Source organism: Oryctolagus cuniculus, chromosome 7 (genome assembly GCF_051225735.1).
Source record: "Oryctolagus cuniculus isolate XC-2025 breed Fujian yellow rabbit chromosome 7, ASM5122573v1, whole genome shotgun sequence".
NCBI lineage: Eukaryota > Metazoa > Chordata > Mammalia > Lagomorpha > Leporidae > Oryctolagus > Oryctolagus cuniculus.
The window spans coordinates 73,832,776-73,857,778 of NC_142873.1; the positions used below are offsets into that span (position 1 = coordinate 73,832,776).

The 25,003-nt window shown below is 36.5% G+C and overlaps 1 protein-coding gene across 3 annotated transcripts in view; it reads left to right on the top strand.

Annotated features, from left to right (window-relative positions):
• DPYD (dihydropyrimidine dehydrogenase) overlaps window positions 1-25,003 on the top strand; it is a 962,066-nt gene that overhangs the window by 537,122 nt on the left and 399,941 nt on the right. For 2 of the 3 annotated variants that reach the window (XM_008264835.4, XM_089337035.1), the window contains exon 14: window positions 18,904-19,068. In XM_008264835.4, coding sequence (XP_008263057.2) covers window positions 18,904-19,068 — 165 coding nt within the window. Of the gene's footprint in view, window positions 1-18,903; window positions 19,069-19,183; window positions 23,628-25,003 lie in introns of those variants that run through there. The other variant, XM_089337036.1, reaches the window with a different exon arrangement.

The following is a 25,003-nucleotide window of genomic DNA, read 5'->3' on the forward strand; positions in this document are numbered from 1 at the left end:
TTCTAGTAACCACAATTTTAAGTTCAATTTGACTTTTTTTTTAATTTCCACTTTTTTTTTTTTTTTGACAGGCAGAGTTAGACAGTGAGAGAGAAAGAATCAGAGAGAAAGGTCTTCCTTCCATTGGTGCACTTCCCTAAGGACCACTACAGCCAGCGCGCTGCGCTGATCTGAAGCCAGGAGCCAGGTGCTTCTTCCAGGTCTCCCATACGGGTGCAGGGCCTAAGCACTTGGGCCATCCTCCACTGCTTTCCCGGGCCACAGCAGAGAGCTGGACTAGAAAAGGAGCAACCGAGACAGGATCCTGGTGCCCTGACCGGGACTAGAACCTGGTGTGCCGGCGCCATAGGCAGAGGATTAGCCTAGTGAGCTGCGGCGCCGGCCTTAACTTCCACTTCTAAGAGAAGATGTGATGCTTGTCTTTTTATGTTGGCCTTATTTAACTTCTATAATGATCTCCAGTTCTCTCCATTTTGCTGCAAATGTCAAGATTTGTTATTTTTTATTGTTGAATAATATTCTGTTGTGTATATATGCCACATTTTCTTTATTCAGTCATCCATTAACGTTCACCTATTTTATTCCTTTTTTTGTTTTTGGTTCTTATGAAAAGTGCCACAGTGAATACAGGAGTGCAGGTATCCCTTTCTTACAGAAGTTTTATGTCCTTTTGGACATATACACAGTAATGGGATTGCTGGGTTGTATGATAGATCTCTTTTTAGTTTTTTGAAGAATCTCCATACCATTCTTCATAATGGTTTTGCTAATTTACATTCACACCACATCCTCACCAACATTTAATATTTTGACTTTTTGATAATAATCGTAACTAGAGTGAGATAAAACTTTATTGTGGTTTTGACCTGTATTCCTCTGAAGGCTACTCATATGGAACATTTTTTCTTGTATTCATTTCCCATTTGTATTCAAAGTAATTCCCATCAAAATATCAATGACGTTCTATACCTAACCAGAAGAAAGATCCTAAAATTTATATAGAGACACAAAAGTCTCCATAGCCAAAGCCATCTTGAATAAAAAGAACAAAGCTTTATGCATCACAATAGCATATTTCAAGACACATACTACAGAGCTATTGTAATTAGCACAGTATGGTTCTTGAATAGAAGCAGACACATAAATCTATGGGATAGAAAAGAAATCATATGCATGTACAGCCAACTGATTTTTGACAGTGGTGCCAAAAACATACACAGTGAAAGGACAGTCCCTTCAGTAAATGGGGCTGGAAAAACTAGATATCCATATGCAGAAAGTTGAAAACTTAATCCTCTACAAAAATCAACTCAAATTGCTTAAAGATCAGAATTTAAGACCTGAATCTCTGAAACTACTGGAATAAAACATAGGAGAAATACTTCAAGACATTGGCCTAGGCAATGATTTTTTTGGATAAGACTCCGACAGCATACGATATGGAAGAAGAATCAGACAAATAGGATTATGTAAAGGCTGAGGAGTTTCTCGTACAAGGGGATTCCAATTCAATCCCATCAAGGTGGCATGTACCAATGCCATCTCACTAGTCCAAGTGATCAATTACAGTTCACAACTGATCATGATGAAAGGACTAAGAGTCAAAGGGATCACATAAACAAGTCTAGTGCCTGCTAATACTAACTGATAGAATAAATAAAGGGGAGAGCAATCCAACATGGGAAGCGAGATACACAGCAGACCCATAGAATGGTGGATGTCCTAAATAGCACTCTGGCCTCAGAATCAGCCCTAAAGGCATTCCAATCTGGCTGAAAAGCCCATGAGAGTATTTCAGGCATGGAAAGCCAAGACACTCTGGCAAAAAAAAAAAAAAAAAAAAAAAAAAAAAAAAAAAAAACCTAAATGAAAGATCTCTGTGAGTGAGATCCCAGTGAAATGAAAGATCTCTGTGAGTGAGATCCCAGTGGAAAGAATAGGTCTTCAAAGAAGGAGGAACCTTTCCCTGAAGGGAGGAGAGAACTTCCACTTTGACTATGACCTTGTCTAAATATGATCAGAGTCAGAGAACTCAAAAGGCTTCCATAGCCTTGGAAACTCATGACTGGAGCATAGGGAGATTACTGATGCCATAAACAGGAGTGTCAATTTGTAAAGTCAACAACAGGAGTCACTGTGCACTTACTCCTCATGTAGGATCTCTGTCCTTAATGTGCTGTACATTGAGATTTAATGCTATAACGAGTACTCAAACAATATATTTCACTTTGTGTTTCTATGTGGGTGCAAACTGTTGAAATCTTTACTTAATGTATACTAAACTGATCTTCTGTATATATAGAAAATTGAAAATGAATCTTGATATATATGGAAGGGGAGAGAGAGCAGGAAAGGGGAGGGTTGCGGGTGGGAGGGAAGTCATTGGAGGGGAGGAGCCAATGTAATCCATAAGCTGTACTTTGGAAATTTATATTCATTAAATAAAAGTTAAAAAAAATAAAAATAAAGGGGCTATTGCTCAAGTAATAAAAAAAAAAGGCTGAGGAGTTTCTGCACAATAAAGATAACAATCAACAGAATGAAAATACCAAATACCACCAACAGAATGGGAGAAAATGTTTACAAAGTATGCATGTGACAACATATGAATATCCAAAATATATGAGGAACTCCAAAGTTGCAACAACAGCAAAATAAGCAATCCAGTTAAGAAATGGGCAAATGATCTCGCTGCTACTTGTAATCAAGCAGATAAAGATTTATGTCCTGGCTAGCACCGCAGCTCACTTGGCTAATCATCTGCCTGCAGCGCTGGCACCCCGGGTTCTAGTCCTGGTCGGGCGCCAGATTCTGTCCCGGTTGCTCCTCTTCCAGTCCAGCTCTCTGCTGTGGCCCAGGAAGGCAGTGGAGGATGGCCCAAGTACTTGGGCCCTGCACCTGCATGGGAGACCAGGAGGAAGCACCTGGCTCCTGGCTTCAGATCAGCGCAGCACGCTGGCTGTATCGGCCATTTTGGGGGGTGAACCAATGGAAAAGGAAGACCTTTCTCTCTCTCTCTCTCTCTCTCTCACTGTCTAACGCTGTCAAAAAAAAAAAAAAAAAAAAAAAGAGATTCATGTCCTATGAACCTTAAGAAACAATCATTTTTGAATAATTATTTATCCTTAACCTTTAAAATATAGAGGGAAAACATCATTTTGTTAACTCATGCTCCGTAGTCATCCTTAGCCACCTTCTTTATATGCCCCTTCACTCTTGGAACAAAGGGTCAACACATTACATCCTATGGGCCAAATCCAATCTGTTCTCTAATTTTGTACAGTCCATGAGCTAAGAATTGTTTTAAAATTTTAAATAGTATTAATCCATTTTTGTTGTATAACAAAATATAATGGACTGGGAAGCTTATAAACAATCTGTCTCTAACATTTTGGGAATTGAGGAACCCATGTTGAAGTCACTAGCAGATTAGATGTCTTGTGCAGATGTGAGATTCCACCTTTTGATTCATAAATGGTGCCTTTTAGCTGTGTCCTCAAATCTGGAAACTATAAAATGTTTCTCTTGGGCTACTTTCATAAGGGCACTAATTTCATTCATGAGGACTTATTCTCGTGACCTAATTAGCTTTGGAAATCCCTATTTTTTTTTTTTTTTTTAAGAATGATTTTATTTATTTGAATGACAGAGTTACAGAGAGAGGCAGAGCCAGAGAGAGAAGAAGTTCCTCCATTCTACTGGTTCACTCCTCAAATGACCGCGATGGCCAGAGCTGAGCTGATCCAAAGCCGGGAGCCAGGAGCTTCTTCTGGATCTAAAGCCAACATGCCAGTGCAGTGGCCCAAAGAGTTGAGCCATTTTCCACTGCTTTCCCAGGCCATAGAAGAGAGCTGGATTGGAAGTGAAGCAGCTGGGACTAGAATTGGCACTCTTATGGGATGTCAGTGCTGCAGACTGGTGCTTTAACTCCCTGGAACATAGCGCCAGCCCCGGAAGGCCCTATCTTCTGACACCATCACATTGGTGATGAGGCTTCAGCATATGAATTTTGCAAGGACAAAAGCATTCAGACCATAGCACAAATGGTTATGGGATTTTAAAAAAAAGTCAAAGGAAGTAGTATAAATTGATGTGGAAATGACATTAAATTTATATAAGAGGTATTTAGAAAACAACTGGTCCATATACACATGCATGTGAAATTCAGACTTTAGTCCCTGTAAATTAATTTTCATTAGAAGATAGACCATTCATTAATTTTATCACTATTTTTGTGTAACAGAATTGAGAGAACATATTGTCCAAAAATCCTAAGCTATGCATTATATGACTCTTTACAGCAGAATTTTGTTCAGTCTTGCTTCTGCTTTTGGTAAGGCAGATTCTTAGCTTCCTTTCTGGATAGATTCCCCACCCATCCCTAAAAACTCAGAGAATACCATTGGAAAATAGTCTCTCTTTTTGTAGAGTACTGAAGAGGATGTTAATAGTGGTAAGTTTTATTGAAAGTGTGAAAGCATAGATAATAATTATAGAACACTATAAGGGCATAATTATCATTCGTAGAAGGTTTATCAATCTTGGCATCTAAACAGGCCTTTAAACAGACATTTAAAGGACTGAAATCATTGCTACTTAAATATGTGTGTGTGTGTGTGTGTGTGTGTGTGGTTATTGTTGCTATTTAATTGATTAATCTGAATATATTTAAAGTCAGCCTGTCATTACAATCCAAAGGAAATCCATCGCTATGCTTATTCCTTGTAACTATCTGACAATCTCCAAAGCTACTTAAATAATCTAATGATAGACTCCCAAAACAGATTGACCAATTTAGTAGCCAAAGATACAAAATCAACATTCAAAAACAGCAGTATGTGTATGCACCAATAATGATCTTGCTGAAAGATAAATCAAGAAATAAAGTCCATTCACAGTATTTAGGAATAAATTTAACCAAAAAAAAGAGAAAGGGGTCTGGTATTGGCTCAGCAGACTAAGCCCCCTCTTACAACACAGGCATCTCATATCACAGTACCTATCAGAGTCCCAGCTACTCCACTTTAGATCCAACAGCTTGCTAATGGGCCTCCAAAGGCAACAAAGAATGGCCCAAGTACTTGGGTCCCTGCCATTCATATGGTAAACCAACATGAAATTCCTGGCTCCTGGCTTCAGAGTGGCCCAGAACTGACTATTGTGGCCATTTAGAGAGTTAACCAGAAAATGGAACTCTTTCTCTCTGCTCCTCTGACTCTCCCTCTCTGTCACTGCCTTTCAAATAAATATATAAATAAATATTTTTTAAAAAAGAAATGAAAGGATCTCTACAATGAATGCTAGAGAACATTGATAAATAAATCATAAAATACACCAAAAATTACTTGCTCATGGATTGGAAGAATTAATATGCTTATCATGTCCATACTACCCAAAGCATAATATAGATTCAATACTCTCCCTACCAAAGCACCAATGACATTCTTTATTGAATTAGAAAAAAATTCTAAAATTTATATGAAAACACAAAGATTCAATATCGAATATCCAGGATTCTGAGCATAAAACAGATCAAACTGGAGTTACCACAATAACTGACCTCAAAGTATATTACAAATCAAGAAATTACAACACCATATTCCTCACATAAAAACTGACACATGTATCACTAGAACAGAACAAAGAGCCCAAGACTGGTCTAAATAAGTATAGGCAGCTGTATTTTTGACAAAGGTACAAAGACCATACATTGGTTTTTCTAAGAAATGATGCTATTGAAACTGTACTTATATATCTAGAAGATAAAATTAGATAACTATCTCTCACCATATATAAAAATCAAAACCAAAGTAGATCATTTAGATTTAGGAACCTAAATGTAAGATCTGAAACTATGGAATTGCTAAAGAAAACATTGATATAAGCCATGACTTATTGAATAAGACCTCAAAAGTACAGGCAACAAAAGGAAAACTAGACAAATGGGATTATATCAAACTTTGAAGCTTCTGCACAAAGAAGGAAGGCAGCAACAGAGTAACAGACATCTGACAGAATGCAAGAATTCATTTGCAAGATACTTATCTGATAAATGGTCGATACCCAGAATATATCAGGAACTCAACAACAAATACCTATCCAGTAAGAAATGGACAAAACTTGAAAATACAGTTCATAAAAGAAAAACACAAATAACCAACAAGTATATGAAAAATGTTCAATATCACTAGCTATCATGAAAATGCAAATGAAGAACCACAATGAGATATTATTTGTCACTTTCAGAATGGTCATTATCCAATAGGCAGAAAGTAAAAAATTCTAGCAAGGGTGTGGAGAAAGGAGAACTCTTATACACCATTGTTAGGAATGTATATTAGTGCAGCCATTATGGAAAACAATATGGAGATTCCTTTAAAAGCTAGAAATAAAACTTCCATATGATCCAGGAATCCCAGTATTGGGTATATATTCATAATACATGAACTTGTTTTATCAAATAAATACCTGTTCTACCATGTTTATGGCAATGTTGTTTGTAATAGCCAAAATGTGGAATCTACCATGATGTCCATCATCAAATGGATAGATAAAGAAAATGTGGTATTTATACACAGTGGAATACAACTCAGCCACAAAAAGAATGAAATCTTGTCATTTGAAGAAATATGACTGGAACTGGAGCCCATCACATGGAGTGAAGTAAGCCAGACACTGAAAGACAAATACCCCATGTTCTTCCTCATATGCGGGATATAAAACACACAAACCAAAACACAGCTCAGTTTGAACACAGAAAGTAGATTACTTGAGGCTGGGAAGGGTGAAAGGGATAGAGTGAGTTTGGAGAAAACAAAGGTAAGATGCATTAATTTTGTGACAAATACACTAATTTGAGATGTTAATAATATGGCAAGTAGGGTATGTGATATATGGGAATTGTACTACTATTTCACAGTTTTTGTTTTCAAATTTAAAACTGCTCAAGTAAAATAAAAATAAGTTAGGATTAATGGAACTTAAAAATAAAAAGCAGTGTTTTAAACAAAGTAATGGGAAGATTCTGATTGTATAATCTCCAGAAGGTGCCAATTTATTTTTAGGTCAACCTAGAAAAATTTTATTTTATTCTAGCTTTTCCGTTTTCCCTTCCCTTTTTGTTTTGATTCTGATTTCGCCTTTTTCAGAAATAGTAGCTATTGTTGTTAATTAGTTATACAACTTAAATGATGAAATTCTGCATATCATAGATGAGTAGACAAGCAAGCATATCCAGAATACTGAGTTCCAATCAACTAACAAAGCCATTTGCTTTCAGGTCTTTCCTCCATGAAGCAAATTCATTGTCATTTAAATTTTTCTACAATAATGCCTAAAAGTGGTTCTTGATGATTAAAATTAAATCCTATTCTGAATAACACTCAAGTCTGAAATTCTCAGGGTCTTCATTATATGTTCTTGCTTTGTTTTGATTTTAATTTGTAAAACCTTTCCCAATGAAATCATATTGATCACCTTTGGGGTTAATGTGCTTATCACTTATGAAACTAAAAACACTTGAAAAAATTTAAAGGACAGTTACAGGAAGTTTTTCAAATGTCCTTCAGTTTACTTGTTTGCATTTCCTCAAAAGAGACTGGTGCAAAGCAGTTTGGAGTTTAGAATAGCTTTGAAAGCATTTATTGTTCCAAGGCTAATTTTAACCTTGTGATAAAGATTGCTTTTTGTATTCAGTTGAATGTGATCCAGTAATTGTTTGTCAAGGCTAAGTGCTGTAGGACATAATACATTCTTAAAATGGTGTTTTATAATTATAACACAAGCATCTTTATGGCCTAATATATGAATGAATGCTATTGAGTAGAGATGTTAAAATTATGAGAAAACAGACTTTAAACTTTATTATTTTAATTATTAAATTCTATAGCTGCTCCGCTTATATTTAGGAGATTATATATATATGCTCAAATGTGTGATTTTTCATTAGCTGAATACTTTCACAGAAACAAGCTTTTTTCTCTCTCTTCTTGTGTCTTCCCATTTTAGTCAGTATGATATTGGAGGTAGGGGTGGGGAGGATTATCCAATATAGACGTATGTTGGTGTATGTTACTGGAAGGGATTTTAATATGAGTTGGATATTACCCTTAAATCATAAATTTGTGTCAAAGTCTTAGCTCACAAACTGTCCAATCGGAAGTGTTTCTTGGCTGCATTCTTTGCAGTTGTATAGATAATCACATTTTTCTATCCTAATTGATGGTTGAAAGGGATTTCGAGAATCATGTGATACAGTCTCATCATGTTGCTAGAACAAGGGCAAGAATCAGGACTCTTTCTCAAGCCTCATTCAGAACCACACTTCACCAGAGGCAGAACACACCAGCTTTAGAGTCTTGGACGGCCAACTCCCGGATGTCACTATCTTCAGGTTTGGAGGCTGGCCTGTTTTTCTGGTTAATGTCTGATGGTTTGTTTCACGTTTGCTTGTTTGGATGGTTGTTTTTACTATAAAATGTTGCATGCCTCCTTAAAGAGTATACATAATATAGAGCTAGAATTTGATGGATGGTGAAATGAATACCTTTTTACTCATTTCACAAGATGTGATATAGAACAAAAGTTACCCTGAATCCTTATCTTAGATGTCCCCCTTCTCAGTTATATTCCTTTCTCCTCCCCAAAGAGGGAGAAAAATTTTAGATTTTTTTGATAATAGTTTTCTTGCTTTTGTATCTTTTCCACAAAAGTGTCCCTAAATATTACACTGATTAGTTTGTCTGTTTTTATACTTTACATAAATATAATTATATAATTTATATACATATGCATATAAAATCCTTTTTTTTTCAAAAGGCATACACATAGACACACACACACACAAATCTTCCATCTGCTCCCTAAATGCCTATAACTGCAAGGTCTGTACCAGGCTAAGGCCAGGAACCTAGAACTCCATCGGAGTCTCACATGTGGGTAGCAAGGGGATGTAATTGGGCCATCTTCCACTGCTTACCCAAGTGTATTAGCAAGGGGCTGATTTAGAAGTGGAATAGCCAGAACTTGAACTGGTGCTCTGATATAGGATGCCAGTAACCTAAATGTCAGCGTAATGTGCCACAATCATTGGTTTATATTTTGATGCAACTTGAATTGTTCTTATTATTGTTCAGTTATCTGTTCATCCTAGTTGAAGAATTTGAATTAGTTCCCTTGTTTGTATAATTTACTCACCATTCTTTTTTGCCAAGTGTCTTTTATGCTCATTTCTAAACTATAATTTGGAAGGTGTACAATAATCAGCTGATATTTCTTCTTTATGCAAAAATTTTATTTTATATCTACTTCAAATGGTACTGACAAAAAATTAGCTGTCAATCTGTCCTTCCTTGGTAGACAGTATTTTTTCATCTAATTACTTTTCAAATCTTTTTTATTTACTACAAGTTGTCTCAATACCAACTTTTTAAAATAGGTCAGACGGATATTCTCTTCATTTTTTTAAAAGATTTCTTTATTAATTTAAGAGGCTGAGTTACAGATAGACAGAGGGAAACTCAGAGAGAGAGGGAGATCTTCCATCTGCTAGTTCACTCCCCAGATGGCTACAAGGGCTGCAGCTGGGCCAATCTGAAGCCAGGAGCCAGTAGTTTCTTCAGGGTCTCCCATGTGGGTGCAGGGGCCCAAGAACTTTGGCCGTCTTCCACTACTTTCCTAGGCCATTAGTAGGAAGCTCAATTGGAAGTGGAGTAACCAGGACTCAAACTGGTGCCCATATGGGATGCTGGTGCTGCAGGTGGGTGCTTAATCTCTATGCCATAGCACGGCCCCAATACCAATTTTTGTAAGGTTTATTTATTTTTTTGAAAGTCAAAGGGAGGGAGAGAAGGAAAGAGGCAGAGAGGGAGAGTGGGAGAGAGGGGGAGAGGAGAGGAGAGGAGAAAGGAGGGAGGGAGGAAAAAGAAGGGAAGAGGAGGGGAGGGGAGGGGAGGGGAGGGGAAGGAAGGGGAGGGGAGGGAAATCTTCCATCATCTACTGTTTCACTCCCCAGATAGCTGCAATGGCCAGGTGCTGGGCAAGTCTAAAGCCAGGAGCCAGGAGCTCTATCCAGGTCTCCCACATGGGTGCAGGGGCCCAAGGACTTGGATCATCTTTTACTGCTTTCCCAGGCCATAGCAGAGGGCTGAATCGGAAGTGGAGCAGCCAGGACTAGAATCGGCGGCACCCATATGAGATGCTGGCACTGCAGATGGGTGGCCTTACCGGCTGTGCCATAGCGCCGGCCCCTGGTTGCATTTTAAATCTTAAGTGTAACGTTTTAGTTTCTTATTCTCTGCTGTTGTATTCACTTTTGTCTTTCTTAAGCATATTAAACGTGTATTTTATATTCAGTATATCATAATCCCAGTATATGCAGTTTTTGGTGGATCTGATTTTGTAGTTATTTTTGCTAACTTTCATCTGTGATATCGTATTTCATATGTCTTTAATAGTTTCCTCCTAAAAGTATAGTGTGTTCATATTCCTTGGACGTTGTTGAAAAAAATTTTGAACTCTAAGATGAGGTTAGGATAAGGTGCATTCCTTCAGAGAGGGTTTGAGATTGCTTCTACCCCTAAGGACATCGAGGCAAATACTCACTTTTCTTCTTGTCTTGTCTTTCCTTTTTTCTTTTCTTTCTTTTTATCTGAAAGAGAAGGAAGCAAGGGAGGGAGAGATTGATTCTCCATCTGCCAGCCTACCCACCCCCAGCCACAACAGCCAAGTCTGAATCAGGCAGAATCCAGGAGCCTGGAACTCCTTCCAAGTCTCTCACATGGGCAGCAGGCCCAAGGCACACCTTCCTATGTGCATTGGCAAACAATTGGATTGGAAGCAGAGTAGCTAGGACTGGCAGTCTGCTAAGGGATGATGGCACAATAAGCAATAATTTAACCTGCTGTACTACAACACTGGCCCCATATAATCACTTTTAAACCAGATTTTTAATGAGACCCATACAGGTTTCAAAGTATATGGGAGACTTATTTGATACATAAATAAAGCTGAAATGGGCAAATATCCCACTATAGTCTTATAGCTGTTCTGTAGTTCAGATTAGAAGTATCACTTTTCGATGACACTGTTTAAAAAAATTAATTTTGTAATTTATTTAAGAAGCAGAATGGGGAGGAAAAAGAGATAAAGAGTGAAAGAGAGCACTTCCATCTACCACTGCATTCCCCCAAATGCCTGCAACAGCCAGGCTAGCCTGGGCCAAAGCTGGGAGCCTGGAACTCAGTCCAGACTTACCACGTGGGTGGCAAGAACCCATGTACCTGAGTCATCATTACTGCCTCTCAGGATTTGCATTAGCAGGAAGCTGGAGTCCAGTGCGGGAGCCAGGACTCAAATCCAGGCACTCCAGTGTGGCACACAGATATCCTAACTAGCATCCCAACCACTAGGCCCAATGCAGTCCCTGTTGGTGCTATTTTTGTATGGAGATTTCTAATCTACCTACCATCAAGCTCAGTCTCTGTTTGCTGCCCAAATGTGTGTAAGCCATAGGAATTTAATATGTAAGTCACCAGGGATTGACAGAAATGTTGAGGGCAAACTACCCTATGGTGAGTTTGCCCTTCTGCATGTCTAGTTTGTGTTTTGTTTTGTTTTTTTTTTTAATCTCTCAGAAGTTTTTTTCTGTGGTCCCAGTGTAGTCGTGATTCTTTTTTTTATATATATCCTTTCCAATATTTTTGTATGTGCTGTATTACAAGGGATTTCACTCGTTTTTGTTCACTGTATTGCAGAAATGGAAAACTCCTATCTGATTATTTTACTGGCTCCCAAGCTAATAGCCATTTCATTTTATAGTGGCTTCTAGAGTGAAATCAGAGGACTTACACAAGTCTTATAAAAACTGTATATTTTAAAGAATAATTCTAATTTTCAATGAAAATTTTGCTCTAATGCATAAAGATAATTAATAATTATTAGAACTGACTCATGCCTACACCTTCCCAGCTGCTGTTCTGGGCCTTAAAAGAGTTCTTCAAAGCATATCACATGATCATCTCATAAGCAAGCCAGCAGAAATTTCTAAGTTAATTACAGTTTGGCAGAGTATATCCAAAACCTCTTATCTGAACAGTGAACCCAATAATTTAATCAGTCTGTCTGTTGATTAATCACGTTCTAATCCATCTGATATCAGCACTGAAAAAGCTCTTCATCTGTTTCTTGTAAAACTTATCTCTGTGAATGCACAGCTGCTGTGAGCTATTGGTATTAATAACTTGAATAGGAGACAGAGCACAATGGATTATCAAAGCCTGCAGAAAAAAATTGTGAACTCCTTAAAACAGGCATGCAAGACTCTCCTACTGACCTGACTGTACAGTCTTGCCATCCTTATTTCTGGTTGTTCTCCCAGCTTCACCCCATGCCCAGATAAAGCCAGGCACCTGAACATTCAAAATTTCTGTTTTTACTATTTCTCAAGCTAGGGAGTTGATGAATAAGTACATACTTACTTATCAAGTGTCACATGCCAGGCATATGTGATTTTATTTAATTTAATATTCTACAATTGCCTTGTACTATGAGTATAGTGATGGGTACTCAATTTGACAATTGAAGTCAAAGAATAAAACAAATCACCTTTCATGTTTTGTTTACAAAATCATAAGCCCTATGAGAAATTGTAAGAGAAAAGACAAAAGGCTATGACCTAGTACTTCACTTGTCATACATACATAAATAAAATTGGAAAATTCATTTGCATATTTCTGCAAAGTAAATGAGACACAAACTCCTCTAGATGCTTGACCCTCTGTCAGAGTAGAAGGGCATTTGACCCCAAGTGGGCACTGGAGATCACGTGAGGAGAAGCCTTCCTTGAGTATAGTGGACATTTAACGTACTCAGTTTTTATTCATCAGTCCCCTTGTAATCCGAAGCACATGGTACATCGTTTTCTTCTTTGGTCTAGAAAACAATGTATTTATCTAATTTGTTTTTTCCTTCCTACTTCTTCCATTATCTCATCCTATGTCCATAGCGGATCTACTCATTCATCTGTTTAGTCCAGTTAAAAACTGATTGAGCACACTCTGTGCTACTTTGTGTTAGCAGTCTTCAGCATACCAAAACATTAGCATTAGAGGATTCTAAATGTAGTCTAAAACATGGGAGAATTTCAAAGATTCTTAGAATTTTGATCTTGTAAAGTTTTGGAAAATGGGAATAGGAAAGAGATTATCAAGGTTGATATAGGATTAAGGAGAGTTTTTGTTTCACTAAATGACAATTATTCTTTTTGCTTTACACACATTTTTCTAGTTAGTTATACTTTTCAGTGTTCAAATATATTTGCATGTAAAGTGCTAAAGTGGACTTACATAGAGCAGTCCTGGGATAGTAGATTCCTTTGATGCTAATTGACCACTCTCAATTGTTAACATGTGCTTCTGTGTGAATCCTATTTAATTCTGTTGTGCTACATGTGGTTAATCAAGCAATGAATTCTAACATGTTAAGCCCTTTGGAATCTTTGCCACAAGGGATTAAAACTTGGCCTATGAAGCTGTAAGTTTTGGGTAGTGGTTATACCTATAACCTGTAAATGTAGAACCTGTCAGGAAGCCCTGAGAGAAGGATGAGGAGATATGCAGAGGGAAGCTTGGAAGAGTTGAATCATTCCAAACCCTGGAATAACTGGTTTTCCTTCCTTTTATTTTGTGAAATAACTCTGTTTCCTTCAGTATACAGACCCCAATTCTTGAAAATTTAATTTTTTCATACTTTCTTTTAACTAAAATCAGTTCTGGTTATTACTGCATATAGCAAATACTAAGAAGTCACAAATACCACATAATTATTGTTCGTATCATATGAATACACCTGAGTTCTAGTTTTGTCCTTAAGGCTCACTAGCTGTGCAATCAGCGACAAGTTACTTTAACTTCTCCAAACTGTTTTATCAGCAGCAGCTTAATGATAGAGTTGTGATGATCAAATGAAATGGTATGTCTGCTATAAACATCTAAACTATTATTACTGTTTCTTCAATTTCAGTGCCACAACTTCTCTGATAATCTATCTTATATTTCTAGAATAATATTGCTATTCTGGCTTACCATGTAAATAAATGTTGTTTTTCATATTGATATATTTTGCTGAAGTAAATGGATAAATTTTGTCAATAATTCAAGTTTTGAATGTTATCTTAAAATAAGACAGTATGATGCAATAAATGATTATTGAGAATTAAAACTCATGCTAGCGATGTTGCTACTCAAAAAGTAAAACAACAAGTAGAGATTACTCTGATCATTGTTAAGTTTACTTTGGAGAGGAATCAAATATTAATATAGTTATTTCATGAAGGAAAAAGAGAATTCTTTCATAATCGTGGAATTATGCTAGAAACTGGGTCACTGCTGAATTTCATTGAATTTTTTTCCTATTCACATGATAGTAATATGTCAGGTTTATGCTGATGGACTTTTGTTATGTAACAGCATATTTACTGTTAGACACATTTGCATAGTGATTTTTCTTTTTAATAGAATAATGTATAGTTAAATCCGACTATATTTGGGAAGACTATTATCCTGCACTGCATTTTATTTTTAAAATCTTGACTTATAAACGAAACAATTAAAAGCTTTTCTGACAAAACCATCCCCCCAAAAATTCACAGCAGAATCTAGAGATTAAATCTCTATGTCAAGTTCCAGATTTTTAAGTAAGCAGATCAAACTTTCCTTACAGCTTATAACAGTATACACTATGCAACCACATCTCTCATTGTACATGTTTGTAATCTACCATACATATCTATAATTAAGGAGCAAAGCTTCCTTTCAGTTGTATATTACTGATACTTTAGAAAAAGCCTTCTAACTGTTTCTCCCCCAGCATCTGTCTACTTCAAGGTGTAACCTCTATCCTGAAATATTTTGAGATACTCTTTTTACTTATATCCAATAAATATGTTTTACTAAACAATATGTTCTTTTGTTTATTTTAAATGTCAAATTCTATACAGTTTTCTACAGCTTGCCCTTCTCATTTAGCAAGACGTTTATGAAAGTCGTCTGTTAGTGTTTAGCTCTAATTCTGCAATTTTATTTTTTATTTTCATCAAACTTTTCTGAACCCCAATTATTTTCCTTGTCTCCTACCAAGACATTCCTGCATATTTTTACAATTTCTATTTATTGTAGCCTTTGCAACTATTTTAATTCAGTAGTCACCATGGAAACATTGCAATATTTTTAGGTTAAGCCAGGTCAAGTAAATGCACTTAAACATACAAAGGTGATCAGTCTGTTTTACCATTTAAATCTCTTTGATGCTGAAAAAATCACTATCATCATTTCAAATGTTAAGAGGTCGCTAACACTTGGTTTTATAGTGTGAGTGACAATATCACATAAAGCAGAGTATCACCTAAAATTTTCTTCTTTATAAATACCTATTTTTAAAATGTATTTGTTAATGCACTGAAGATTAGAGTTATGGCAATTTATCTTCTTTATTATAGAGAATAAACTCTTATCTATTCTAACTAGTCTTGAATGTGTTTATTTTGCTATATTAACTCCCTTAGGCCATACTAACATGACTTAGCTATTAAATATTAAAACAGAATATTCTTTTATGAAATCATGCTCAAATTCTAGTATTCCCAGGTTATAAGCTTTAGTAAGTTATTGCCTAATTATTTAAACTCTAACTCTAATTATATAACAAAGGATAATTGGTTGTATCCAAATTTTCATTCGTCTTTCATTTAACTTAAAAATCTAAGTTGAAATCAGTGGACAAGGTTTTTAGCGAAGTAATAGCAAACCTGACTTAAGTTAGGAAAGGAAATATAGAACAAAACTTCTGTTATTGATTTTTTGCTGAGTGACCATATTAGAGTTTTACCCCTTTAGTTGAATTTGGAAAATGATGAATTCTTGAATTTCCATGATGTTAACTGTTGACTTACTGATACCAGACAAGTTCTGCACAGCAGACATCTGTCATTGAGGCAGTTAAAAAGGATCTTTTATCCTTGCTTGAATTAAGGAAAGAGAAAAATGACCTACTTAAAAAAGCATTCCCTATCATAAATCAACACAGAGGAGTCAACATTCCCTATCATAAAGTAGATAAAAATTTCTCTTTGATCTGCCTTGTGCTTCATGATCATTATCTTGGTTGAGATTATTGGTAAACCACCCCCCTCTTCCAGTATATTTAGAGTTTAACACAGGATTATAGAAAAGAATGAAAAAGAACTCCTTTATTAATAATAAATTTAACATATAAAACCCAAAGAAGCAATCCTTAATTGTAGAATTTTAGGCTTTAAGGTACAAATGAAAGGGAAAATTTTTAAAAAGCAGCATTTTCTTGACTGTCCTCCAATGAAATAGTCAGTTCTTTGACCCTTTTGGGCACTGGGGATTGTTGGCCTAATTGTTGTTAGGAGGGTTACTGTAAATAGCTTTGGCTTAGAGTTCCTTGACCATGGAGTTTTTCCTTTTTTATTTTATGATATTAAAAGAAGTTATGGTGTCACTGTGGAACACAATGACAAGAAGCACTCAGTTAAGTTCACCATAAGCTCATCAGCTAAGGAATGCTATGAAGCATCATGGATCTACAAGAAGTAGAAAAGTGGAGGAGTTGGAGTTGGTCATTCTTTTCATATGCTAGAGATCAGACAGACCCAGAAGTTTAGAGCTAGCGATCAGTGAAGCAATCAAGGCTGCATGCAATGAGGCTCAATCATGCTTCCTGTCATGGAGGCTCTCCTTAGGCTGAAATGGGGAGGTAGGCAGTGGTGGGCAGACTAGTAGCAGGTAGCATAACTCTATGGTACCAGGATCTAGCTATGATGGGGAATGAGGGACTATCTTGAGTGACAAAAAAGGGGTATATAGCTCAGGGATCAGCGGTGGTCAGTAAAGACCTTAATTTTACAACAATCCACTAGCAGGAAAGGACAGAACTTGTACCTGAAATTTGAGTATCAGTCCAAATCATGTGTCTATTCAACAACAGAATGGAATAAATCCCATACCTCAAGAGAAAACCTAGTCTAGTGCCATAATACTAGTCCAGGCTCCTTCAAGAAACATTTGCACATCTACTAAAGGCCAGGCTAGAAGCTAGGCATGTAACAGGAAACAAGATAATGGTTTCTTCCCTTACAAATCTTACACTCTCAACACTTTGAATCTGAGCATATTTCTTGATAATATGCATGTTCCAGAAACTTTTTAGAGACCTTTATGGAAATGGGTTTCAAATTTTTTTGTACCAAAATAAACTTCTTTTAATTGCATCTTCTAAGAACTCTTTGAAGTACATTTTAGAAGAAAACCAGTCTCATTCAAAGGAAATACTTCTAGAATTGTCTTCTTAAACTGAGGCAACACCTGAGTGCCAACCAAGTGAGCTACCCACAGTCGCTTGTCTGCATGCAGTGCACATGTTAAGTGTTTGCCAAGATGGAAGTTTGACCCATTAAGCTTGAGCTTTCCAAAGTGATTCTATTTGTCAATTTTCCCATTAAGACTGTGTGGCATGGTTTCACAACAGCAAATCAAAGTAAGGCTGGTGATGTTGTGCACAATTATAATAGAAGTGGAATGGCTTAATTAGTAAAAAATTAACTAGCATGATTCCTATAAGTTAAAATGTACATATTTAAGGAGGCTTATTGTAACATTTATACCACTTATTTTATAATATACTAATTCGAATGTAAAAGTGAATGTAAATTACCAGAAATTAACATGCAATGTGAAGAAAAGTCCTTTTATCCTCTGCAACTGTAGCATTTGGCAGATTCAGGAATAAATAATCTTTTGTGGCAAGGGTATGCCTTATCAAACATATGCAGATCAGCACTAATTAATGCTAATTAAGGTTTCCTGTCTATCTAGTTGGAAAAACGTCCAAATGTTATGAAATCCAGTTAGTATGCCTATTACGCTAATTGTTTTATATGGGGTGGTTCTTAATTAAAATATGTAAATTGACCTTAATTGCTATATACTAATGGGGGTTCATGTTATCTCACTAAAAGTGACAAGATGGTGAGGAGGGGTACTTAAAAGACTAATTCTGATAAATCCTTAACTAAATGACCTTTACTCAAAATTAATTTTAATTGGAAGTTGGCAAAAGAAACATTTTTTCCTTCTTTGTTTCTTTCTAGTTTTAAGTAATGGAAGAATGTTACTCTGCTTTGTTAATACAGCTTTAGAAGCAGTTGTGGATTGTTAATTACACTTAACAAGCAAGTTAATTTTACTGTTTACTGTTTATAGTTACCAGGAAGTTATTGATATCCTCATTTCAATCTCAGAAAAAAAGTGATTTTTTTCTCATTGAATGTGAATATTGTAGTTACAGTCTTACAGGTGATTTGACCCAGTTAGTTTGTTAGACTGTGTGTTGAAGTTTGATGAGCTGGTAATAATAGTATAGCTAATTTACATTGCAATTACTTTTTAGAATAAAATATATCTTTATTTACTTTACAAACCTTAACTCTTTTACAGCTGAACAAAGATTGGTAATACTTAGATTAAATAGACTGAAATGATATTTTCACATTTTTACCTATCATGTATTCATTATTTAATCACAAATTAAAATGTGTATGCCCAAAACCAGTGGTAATAAATTTAAGTAGTTTTCCTTTTTTTTCACTTATGCTAAACCTAGAATTAATTATAGGTAGTAATTTAGCTAAAGCTAACAAATATTTTATTTTAGCCTTTCATTTGGAAGTAGTTTATGCTCAACTATAACTTAAAGTATATTACAAATGCCGTAAAAATATGAGAAGACACTTGGTAAAATATTGTCCTATGGAAATGAGTATATAATAAGGATCATATGTTTTCTTTGTCACAAGAACACCCATTCTATTTCCTGTCTCACCAGGACATCGTGACAAATGTTTCACCCAGAATCATTCGGGGGACCACCTCTGGTCCCATGTATGGCCCTGGACAAAGCTCCTTCCTGAATATTGAGCTCATCAGTGAAAAAACGGCTGCATATTGGTGTCAAAGTGTCACCGAACTAAAGGCTGACTTTCCACACAATGTAAGTGTGATTTAACATCTAAAACAAGTGAATTGGCATAAGTTGGTGAATGTTTATTTAAACATCCAATTCGTAGGCTCATAAATATTAATGCATATAATATATTTTATTAAAGAATCTGCCAGTTGCTTTGCTGATGCATAGAAAGATAAAAAAGAAAGAAAAGCTCAAGAACTCATAAAAACCTGGACAACATGAGGCTTTGTTATAAATGGATGCCTTGCAGATGGAAGAAGTATCAACATACGCAGAAGGGAGAGAAATGAAATACTCATTTTATTGAGTTGGTTTTCACTGTATGTGGCTGGTATTTATGAAGGTGATGACCTCAGGACGAAATTGCATATTATAAATCGTTTAAGATATAAACCTCCGACTGAAGCAGAATCTCTTCTTAAATAGTTGATTTATATTTTTTCAGTGAGAAATAAATTACCAAATAATTCAACACACATACTAAATAAGTCAACTGTCTTTTGTAAAACCTTCTTTTTCCCTTTTAAAGAACTATGCACAAATGGTGCAATAAAATCAGACTTAAATATAATAGATACTATTTTCACTTCAGTAGTCTGTTTGGGGTTATGGTTAATGGTATTCATTCATTTTCTCCCTCCTTCTTCACCTCTTCTTTGCCTACACATTTTCTTTCTCCTTTTCCATTGTCTTCTCCTTGTCTCTGATCTGCTAATTACGGGAGGCTGAGGTTTGGGGGTAGTATGTGTGTTTATGTTACAGAAAGACTCTTGTACGTATATGCTTCTAAGACAGAATAGGGGAGGTCTTTTGGTGGAGCAATTAAGAAGTACCAAGGTCAAGTTCCATCACTGCCTCTGACTGCTGCTTCCTAGTGGATACCCTGCAAAGTAACTCATGACAGTTCAAGTACTTGGGTTGCGGCCACCCATGTGGGAGACTCAGACTGTGTCCTGGGGTTTTAGCTGTGCTCTGTGCCTGCCCTGGCTGTTGAGGATATTTGAGGAGTGAACCAGTGAATGAAAATTTTGCCACTGTGGTGTTGCAGGTAAAGCCACCACCTGCAGCAGCGTGGGTATCACGTATGGGCCCAAGTTTGAGTCCCAGCTGCTTCACTTCTGATCTGGCTCCCTGCTCATGCACCTGGGAAAGCAGCGGAGGATGGCCTAAGTGCTTGGGCCCCTGCACTCATGTGCTGACCCAAGAAAAAGCTCCTGACTTCTGCCTCTGACCCGCACAGTTCCAAGCTGTAGCAGGCAATTGGGAAATGAACCAATGTCATTGGTTTATGTGTGTATGTCTCTGATTTTCAAATAAATATAAACAAATTAAAAGACAAGAGATTGCTCAAACATTCTTATCATGAATTTTTAAAATATAATAAAATTTGCGTATGTTTGCCATTAAGCCAATAAACGTAGACAGCACACAGTTGCCTTCTTCATTAAGTCTTTTCTCTTAGAGACAGCTCTAATTGTTTCAGTATTCTCTCATACCTTGAAACAAAATATAATCACGTAGAACACATTCAGTTTATGTTCCTCAAGACAGTTCTTTGGATGGGAAGACAACTATCAGGACTCATCTAAAATCCATAGCTTATCATTGGGAATGTTGTGCTTTCTAAGCTCTGTGTTGTAGAGGGTTTTTGTTTTCACAGGGTACAGTTGACTCTACATAACAGTAACTCTGAGCTATTTTTATTTATTTATTTATTTATTTGACAGGCAGACTGGACAGTGAGAGAGAGAGAAAGAGAGAAAGGTCTTCCTTTTGCCACTGGTTCACCCTCCAATGGCCACTACGGTCGGCACAGTGCGGCCGGCGCATTGTACTGATCCAAAGCCAGAAGCCAGGTGCTTCTCCTGGTCTCCCATGTGGGTGCAGGGCCCAAGGACCTGGGCCATCCTCCACTGCACTCCCAGGCCATAGCAGAGAGCTGGCCTGGAAGAGGGGCAACCGGGACAGAATCCAGCACCCCGACCGGGACTAGAACCCAGTGTGCCAGCGCTGCAGGCGGAGGCTTAGCCTAGTGAGCCGCAGCGCTGGCCAGAGCTACTTGTTTTGTTTCTCAGAATGACAAGATCAAAACCTAGTCAAGTATAAAAAGTAATATTACTATGTATGTTAACTTGCTCTGGAGTATTAAATACTATGCTAGGTACTGAACACATAATATAATAATAATAATGTACCTGATACCTGTTATAAAAGATTTATATATATATGTATATATATGTATATATATATATATAACTCATTTAATCTTTCTACAACCTTATTAGATAGGCATATTATGTTCTTAATTTCATATATGTGGAAACTGAGGCACACAGAGGTTAGGTAACATGTGCCATGTTATATAATTTATATATGGCAAAGATAGAATTTGCACTGAAATTTCCTTTTAGCCCATGCTCCTATCTCAGTAGTGTTTTCTGTTGCCCCTTTCTTTGTTGATTTTATTCAGTATGACTTTTTAATGCAACATAAGAATGGTATGAAATGTAGTTCTCCAAATACTGCTGCAGCACTGTTCAGATAAGCCAATGCATGTGAAAAACATCCCTTTTCTTGGAACATAACTCCCACCAATGGCTTGTCTTAAATCCCCATGATGCTTTCTGCCCTCTTTTGGGCATGACTAAGATGTTACAGTGATGGCCGTCAAGAAATGACAGAACGCGGACAAAAACGCTGAGATGAAACACCTTGCTTTGTGATTCCATAGTCAGGTAGAAAGAAGTGACGCATTTTAAAGTTCATTTCAATTTCCCTGGCAGCAAGTTTCTTCTCTTATAATGGTTGTTTTTCTGAGAAAACAATTTGTGATTTTCTTCTTTCTAATTCTTTCTCCAAATGGATTATAATCACTAATCTCTTTCTGTATTCTTAGAATTAATTTCTAACACTTTACTCTCTGTATCAAGGTAACATTTTAAATACAATTAAAATGGCATTCCCATTTGAACCTGTAGAAATAAAATGTGTGCACCTAGATATTGCCATGCTGAGAGGAGACTATCTCCCACTGTTTTGGAATTATTCTGATGCCAAACCCAATGAGCTGAATGAAAGAAGGTGACCCTTCATTTTCCAAGTTTAATTATCACTCTCACTGGAGTTTTCCCACATCATTCTCAAGTGTGTGGCTGCTACCTTTAATGACAGGGATTGGATAATTCAACCCACTGTGGCAGCTTCTAAGCAAGGGCCAAGATTTCTAAAAAAGAAATTGTATTGAGGGACATACAGGTCAGCTAATATCAGCTGTTAGTGTCTCTGTTTCCGGAGAGGATAGGTGCTAGTTGACCATGAAGCAGAGCAGACAGATAAACAACATTTAATTTTTGATATGATTTTATTGTATTTATTTGAGAGGCAGCGAGACATAAGGAGGCAAGCAGACAGAAGACAGAGACACTGGCTCACTACCCAAATGGCCATAATAGCTGGGTCCAGGCAGGTAGGAGCCAGGAACTCAATATAGGGCTACACGTGGGTAGCAAGGACCCAATTACTTGTCGCCACCAGCTTTCAGAGTCCACTTTAGCAGGCCGTTGGGGTCAGGATCTGGAATCAGGCATGAAACCAGACACTCTGATGTAGGATATGGGTTTCTTAACCGACATCTTAACCACCAGGCTAAAAGCCTACCCCTGAAGAACATTTTGAGTGCAAAGGTAACAAGACTGCCTGAATATAATATAAGTGTTTGTCTTTAAGCTATCATAGCTTTATATCAATGCTTATACTTTTACTAGACTCCTGCTTCGTTTTCAAGGTTTCCTTTTACTTATCTGTGAATTGTATCTGGCACACTGATAATTGTAGTGATGATTTATTAATAAGAAGTTTTGTTCCAAAGCTGAAATTTTGCAAAGCTTATTATGAAATATACTGTATTAAGTAGGGTTTACAGAAATCAATTTTAAGTGTGTCCTTTCATTCTCACTGCAAAAAATCTTGTAAGTCATGTGTTTTATACTTCAGAAAATTTTTCACCAAAAAAAAACACAGGCTGTATTTTGAGTGCACTAAATTAGTGAGCAGAGATTGGCATTTGCTATCATTTGGCAGCTAAAGGAAGAGTTGATCAAAAGGTAGAGATTTTTTTTTTTTTTTTTACTGGCAAAAAAAAAAAAAAAAAAAAAAAAACCCTAAATGAAAGATCTCTGTGAGTGAGATCCCAGTGGAAAGAACAGGTCTTCAAAGAAGGAGGTACCTTTCTCTGAAGGGAGGAGAGAACCTCCACTTTGACTATGACCTTGTCTGAACAAGATAAGAGTCAGAGAACTCAAGGGGCTTCCATAGCCTTGGAAACTCATGACTGGTGCATAGGGAGATTACTGATGCCATAGACAGGAGTGTCAATTGGTAAAGTCAACAACAGGAGTCACTGTGCACTTACTCCTCATGTAGGATCTCTGTCCTTAATGTGCTGTACATTGAGACTTAATGCTATAACGAGTACTCAAACAATATATTTCACTTTGTGTTTCTATGTGGGTGCAAACTGTTGAAATCTTTACTTAATGTATACTAAACTTATCTTCTGTAAAAAAAAAAAAAAAAAAAAAAAAGAAGAAGAAGAAGAAATTATCAGTTCCCAACTTGACTCTCACTGGGATTAAACATGACAATAGGTCTGATCTGATTTCATCATCATTTAAAAAATCATCTATTATTTTTCACTTTATGTTTCTGTGTGGTAGCAAACTGTTGAAATCTTTACTTAATGTATGCTAAACTGATCTTCTGTATATAAAGAGAATCGAAAATGAATCCTCATGTGGTGGAAGGGGAGAGGGAATGGGAGAGGGGAGGGTTGTGGGTGGGAGGGACGTTATGGGGGGGAAGCCATTGTAATCCATAAGCCGTACTTTGGAAATTTATATTCATTAAATAAAAGTTAAAAAAAATTTTTAAAAAAGGTAGAGATTTAGCAATGACCAAGCTTGTGAAGATAGAAAAGGGAATGATAGCTCTGTTAGAAGAATTAATAAAGCAAGAGCAGTTGAAATATAAATATATTTTTATTACAGCATACCTCATTTCAGCTGAAACGCTGAGGTAAATACTGAGAGGTCAACACTACACAAATTAAGTTTGAATTGACTAAAGAAGTTGATCTTCATCAGTATTCTTGAGGGTTCTTTATTGACCAACGGCCTGTAAATACAGGGTTTTTGACTTTTTACCTGTTCCAGGGACTCCTTAAGCACCCAGGTGAAACCCAAGAGCCTCCTCCTAAGTTTTTGAAAATTTCTTAAACATACATGGTATAATATTATACATTCCTCTATGTTCAGGCGCTGAATGACATAATGTAGTAGCATTGGTCTACTAACAACCATAGTTGTGATGTACATCAGTATAAGTGCTTCAGATATCTGTAACAACGGGGCTCTGATTTTCTGTGATTTCTGTTTGTGCAAAGTTATAGGATGTCCAGAATGCTAATATGATTTGTTGCATTTATGATTGAGGAATACTATGTTTTGTGGGGTTTTTGTACAAAACAAAGGTCTAAGTTTTTTTTCCAGCTAAGTTCATAGATTTTCTCTCTTCTATACAAAGTCCTATGGACACCAAGCTATGAACTTGTGTCCATTGGCTCTCAATTCTGAGTGCACATTAGAATCTCCTGAAGAGCTTCCGGAAGAGTTTATGGGCAGGTGCTATTCTGCTTCAGTTGCTTCAGAAATTCTGGTGTGAACTCAGTTGCATTGTCCATGTACTTGTATGTATGTGTGTGAGTTTTTATAAAGCTTACCAATTGATTCTGTTGTACTCATAACCAACATTAGTCATGTTCCTTGATATATAACAATAACTTTATATAAAACTCTCATGTCAAAATATTTTATACATGTCACACACTGTACCTTATGTATATTTGTGAAGCAGAGATTTTTTTTTCCCCATTTTACACATTAGGAAACAGATATTTGCAAAT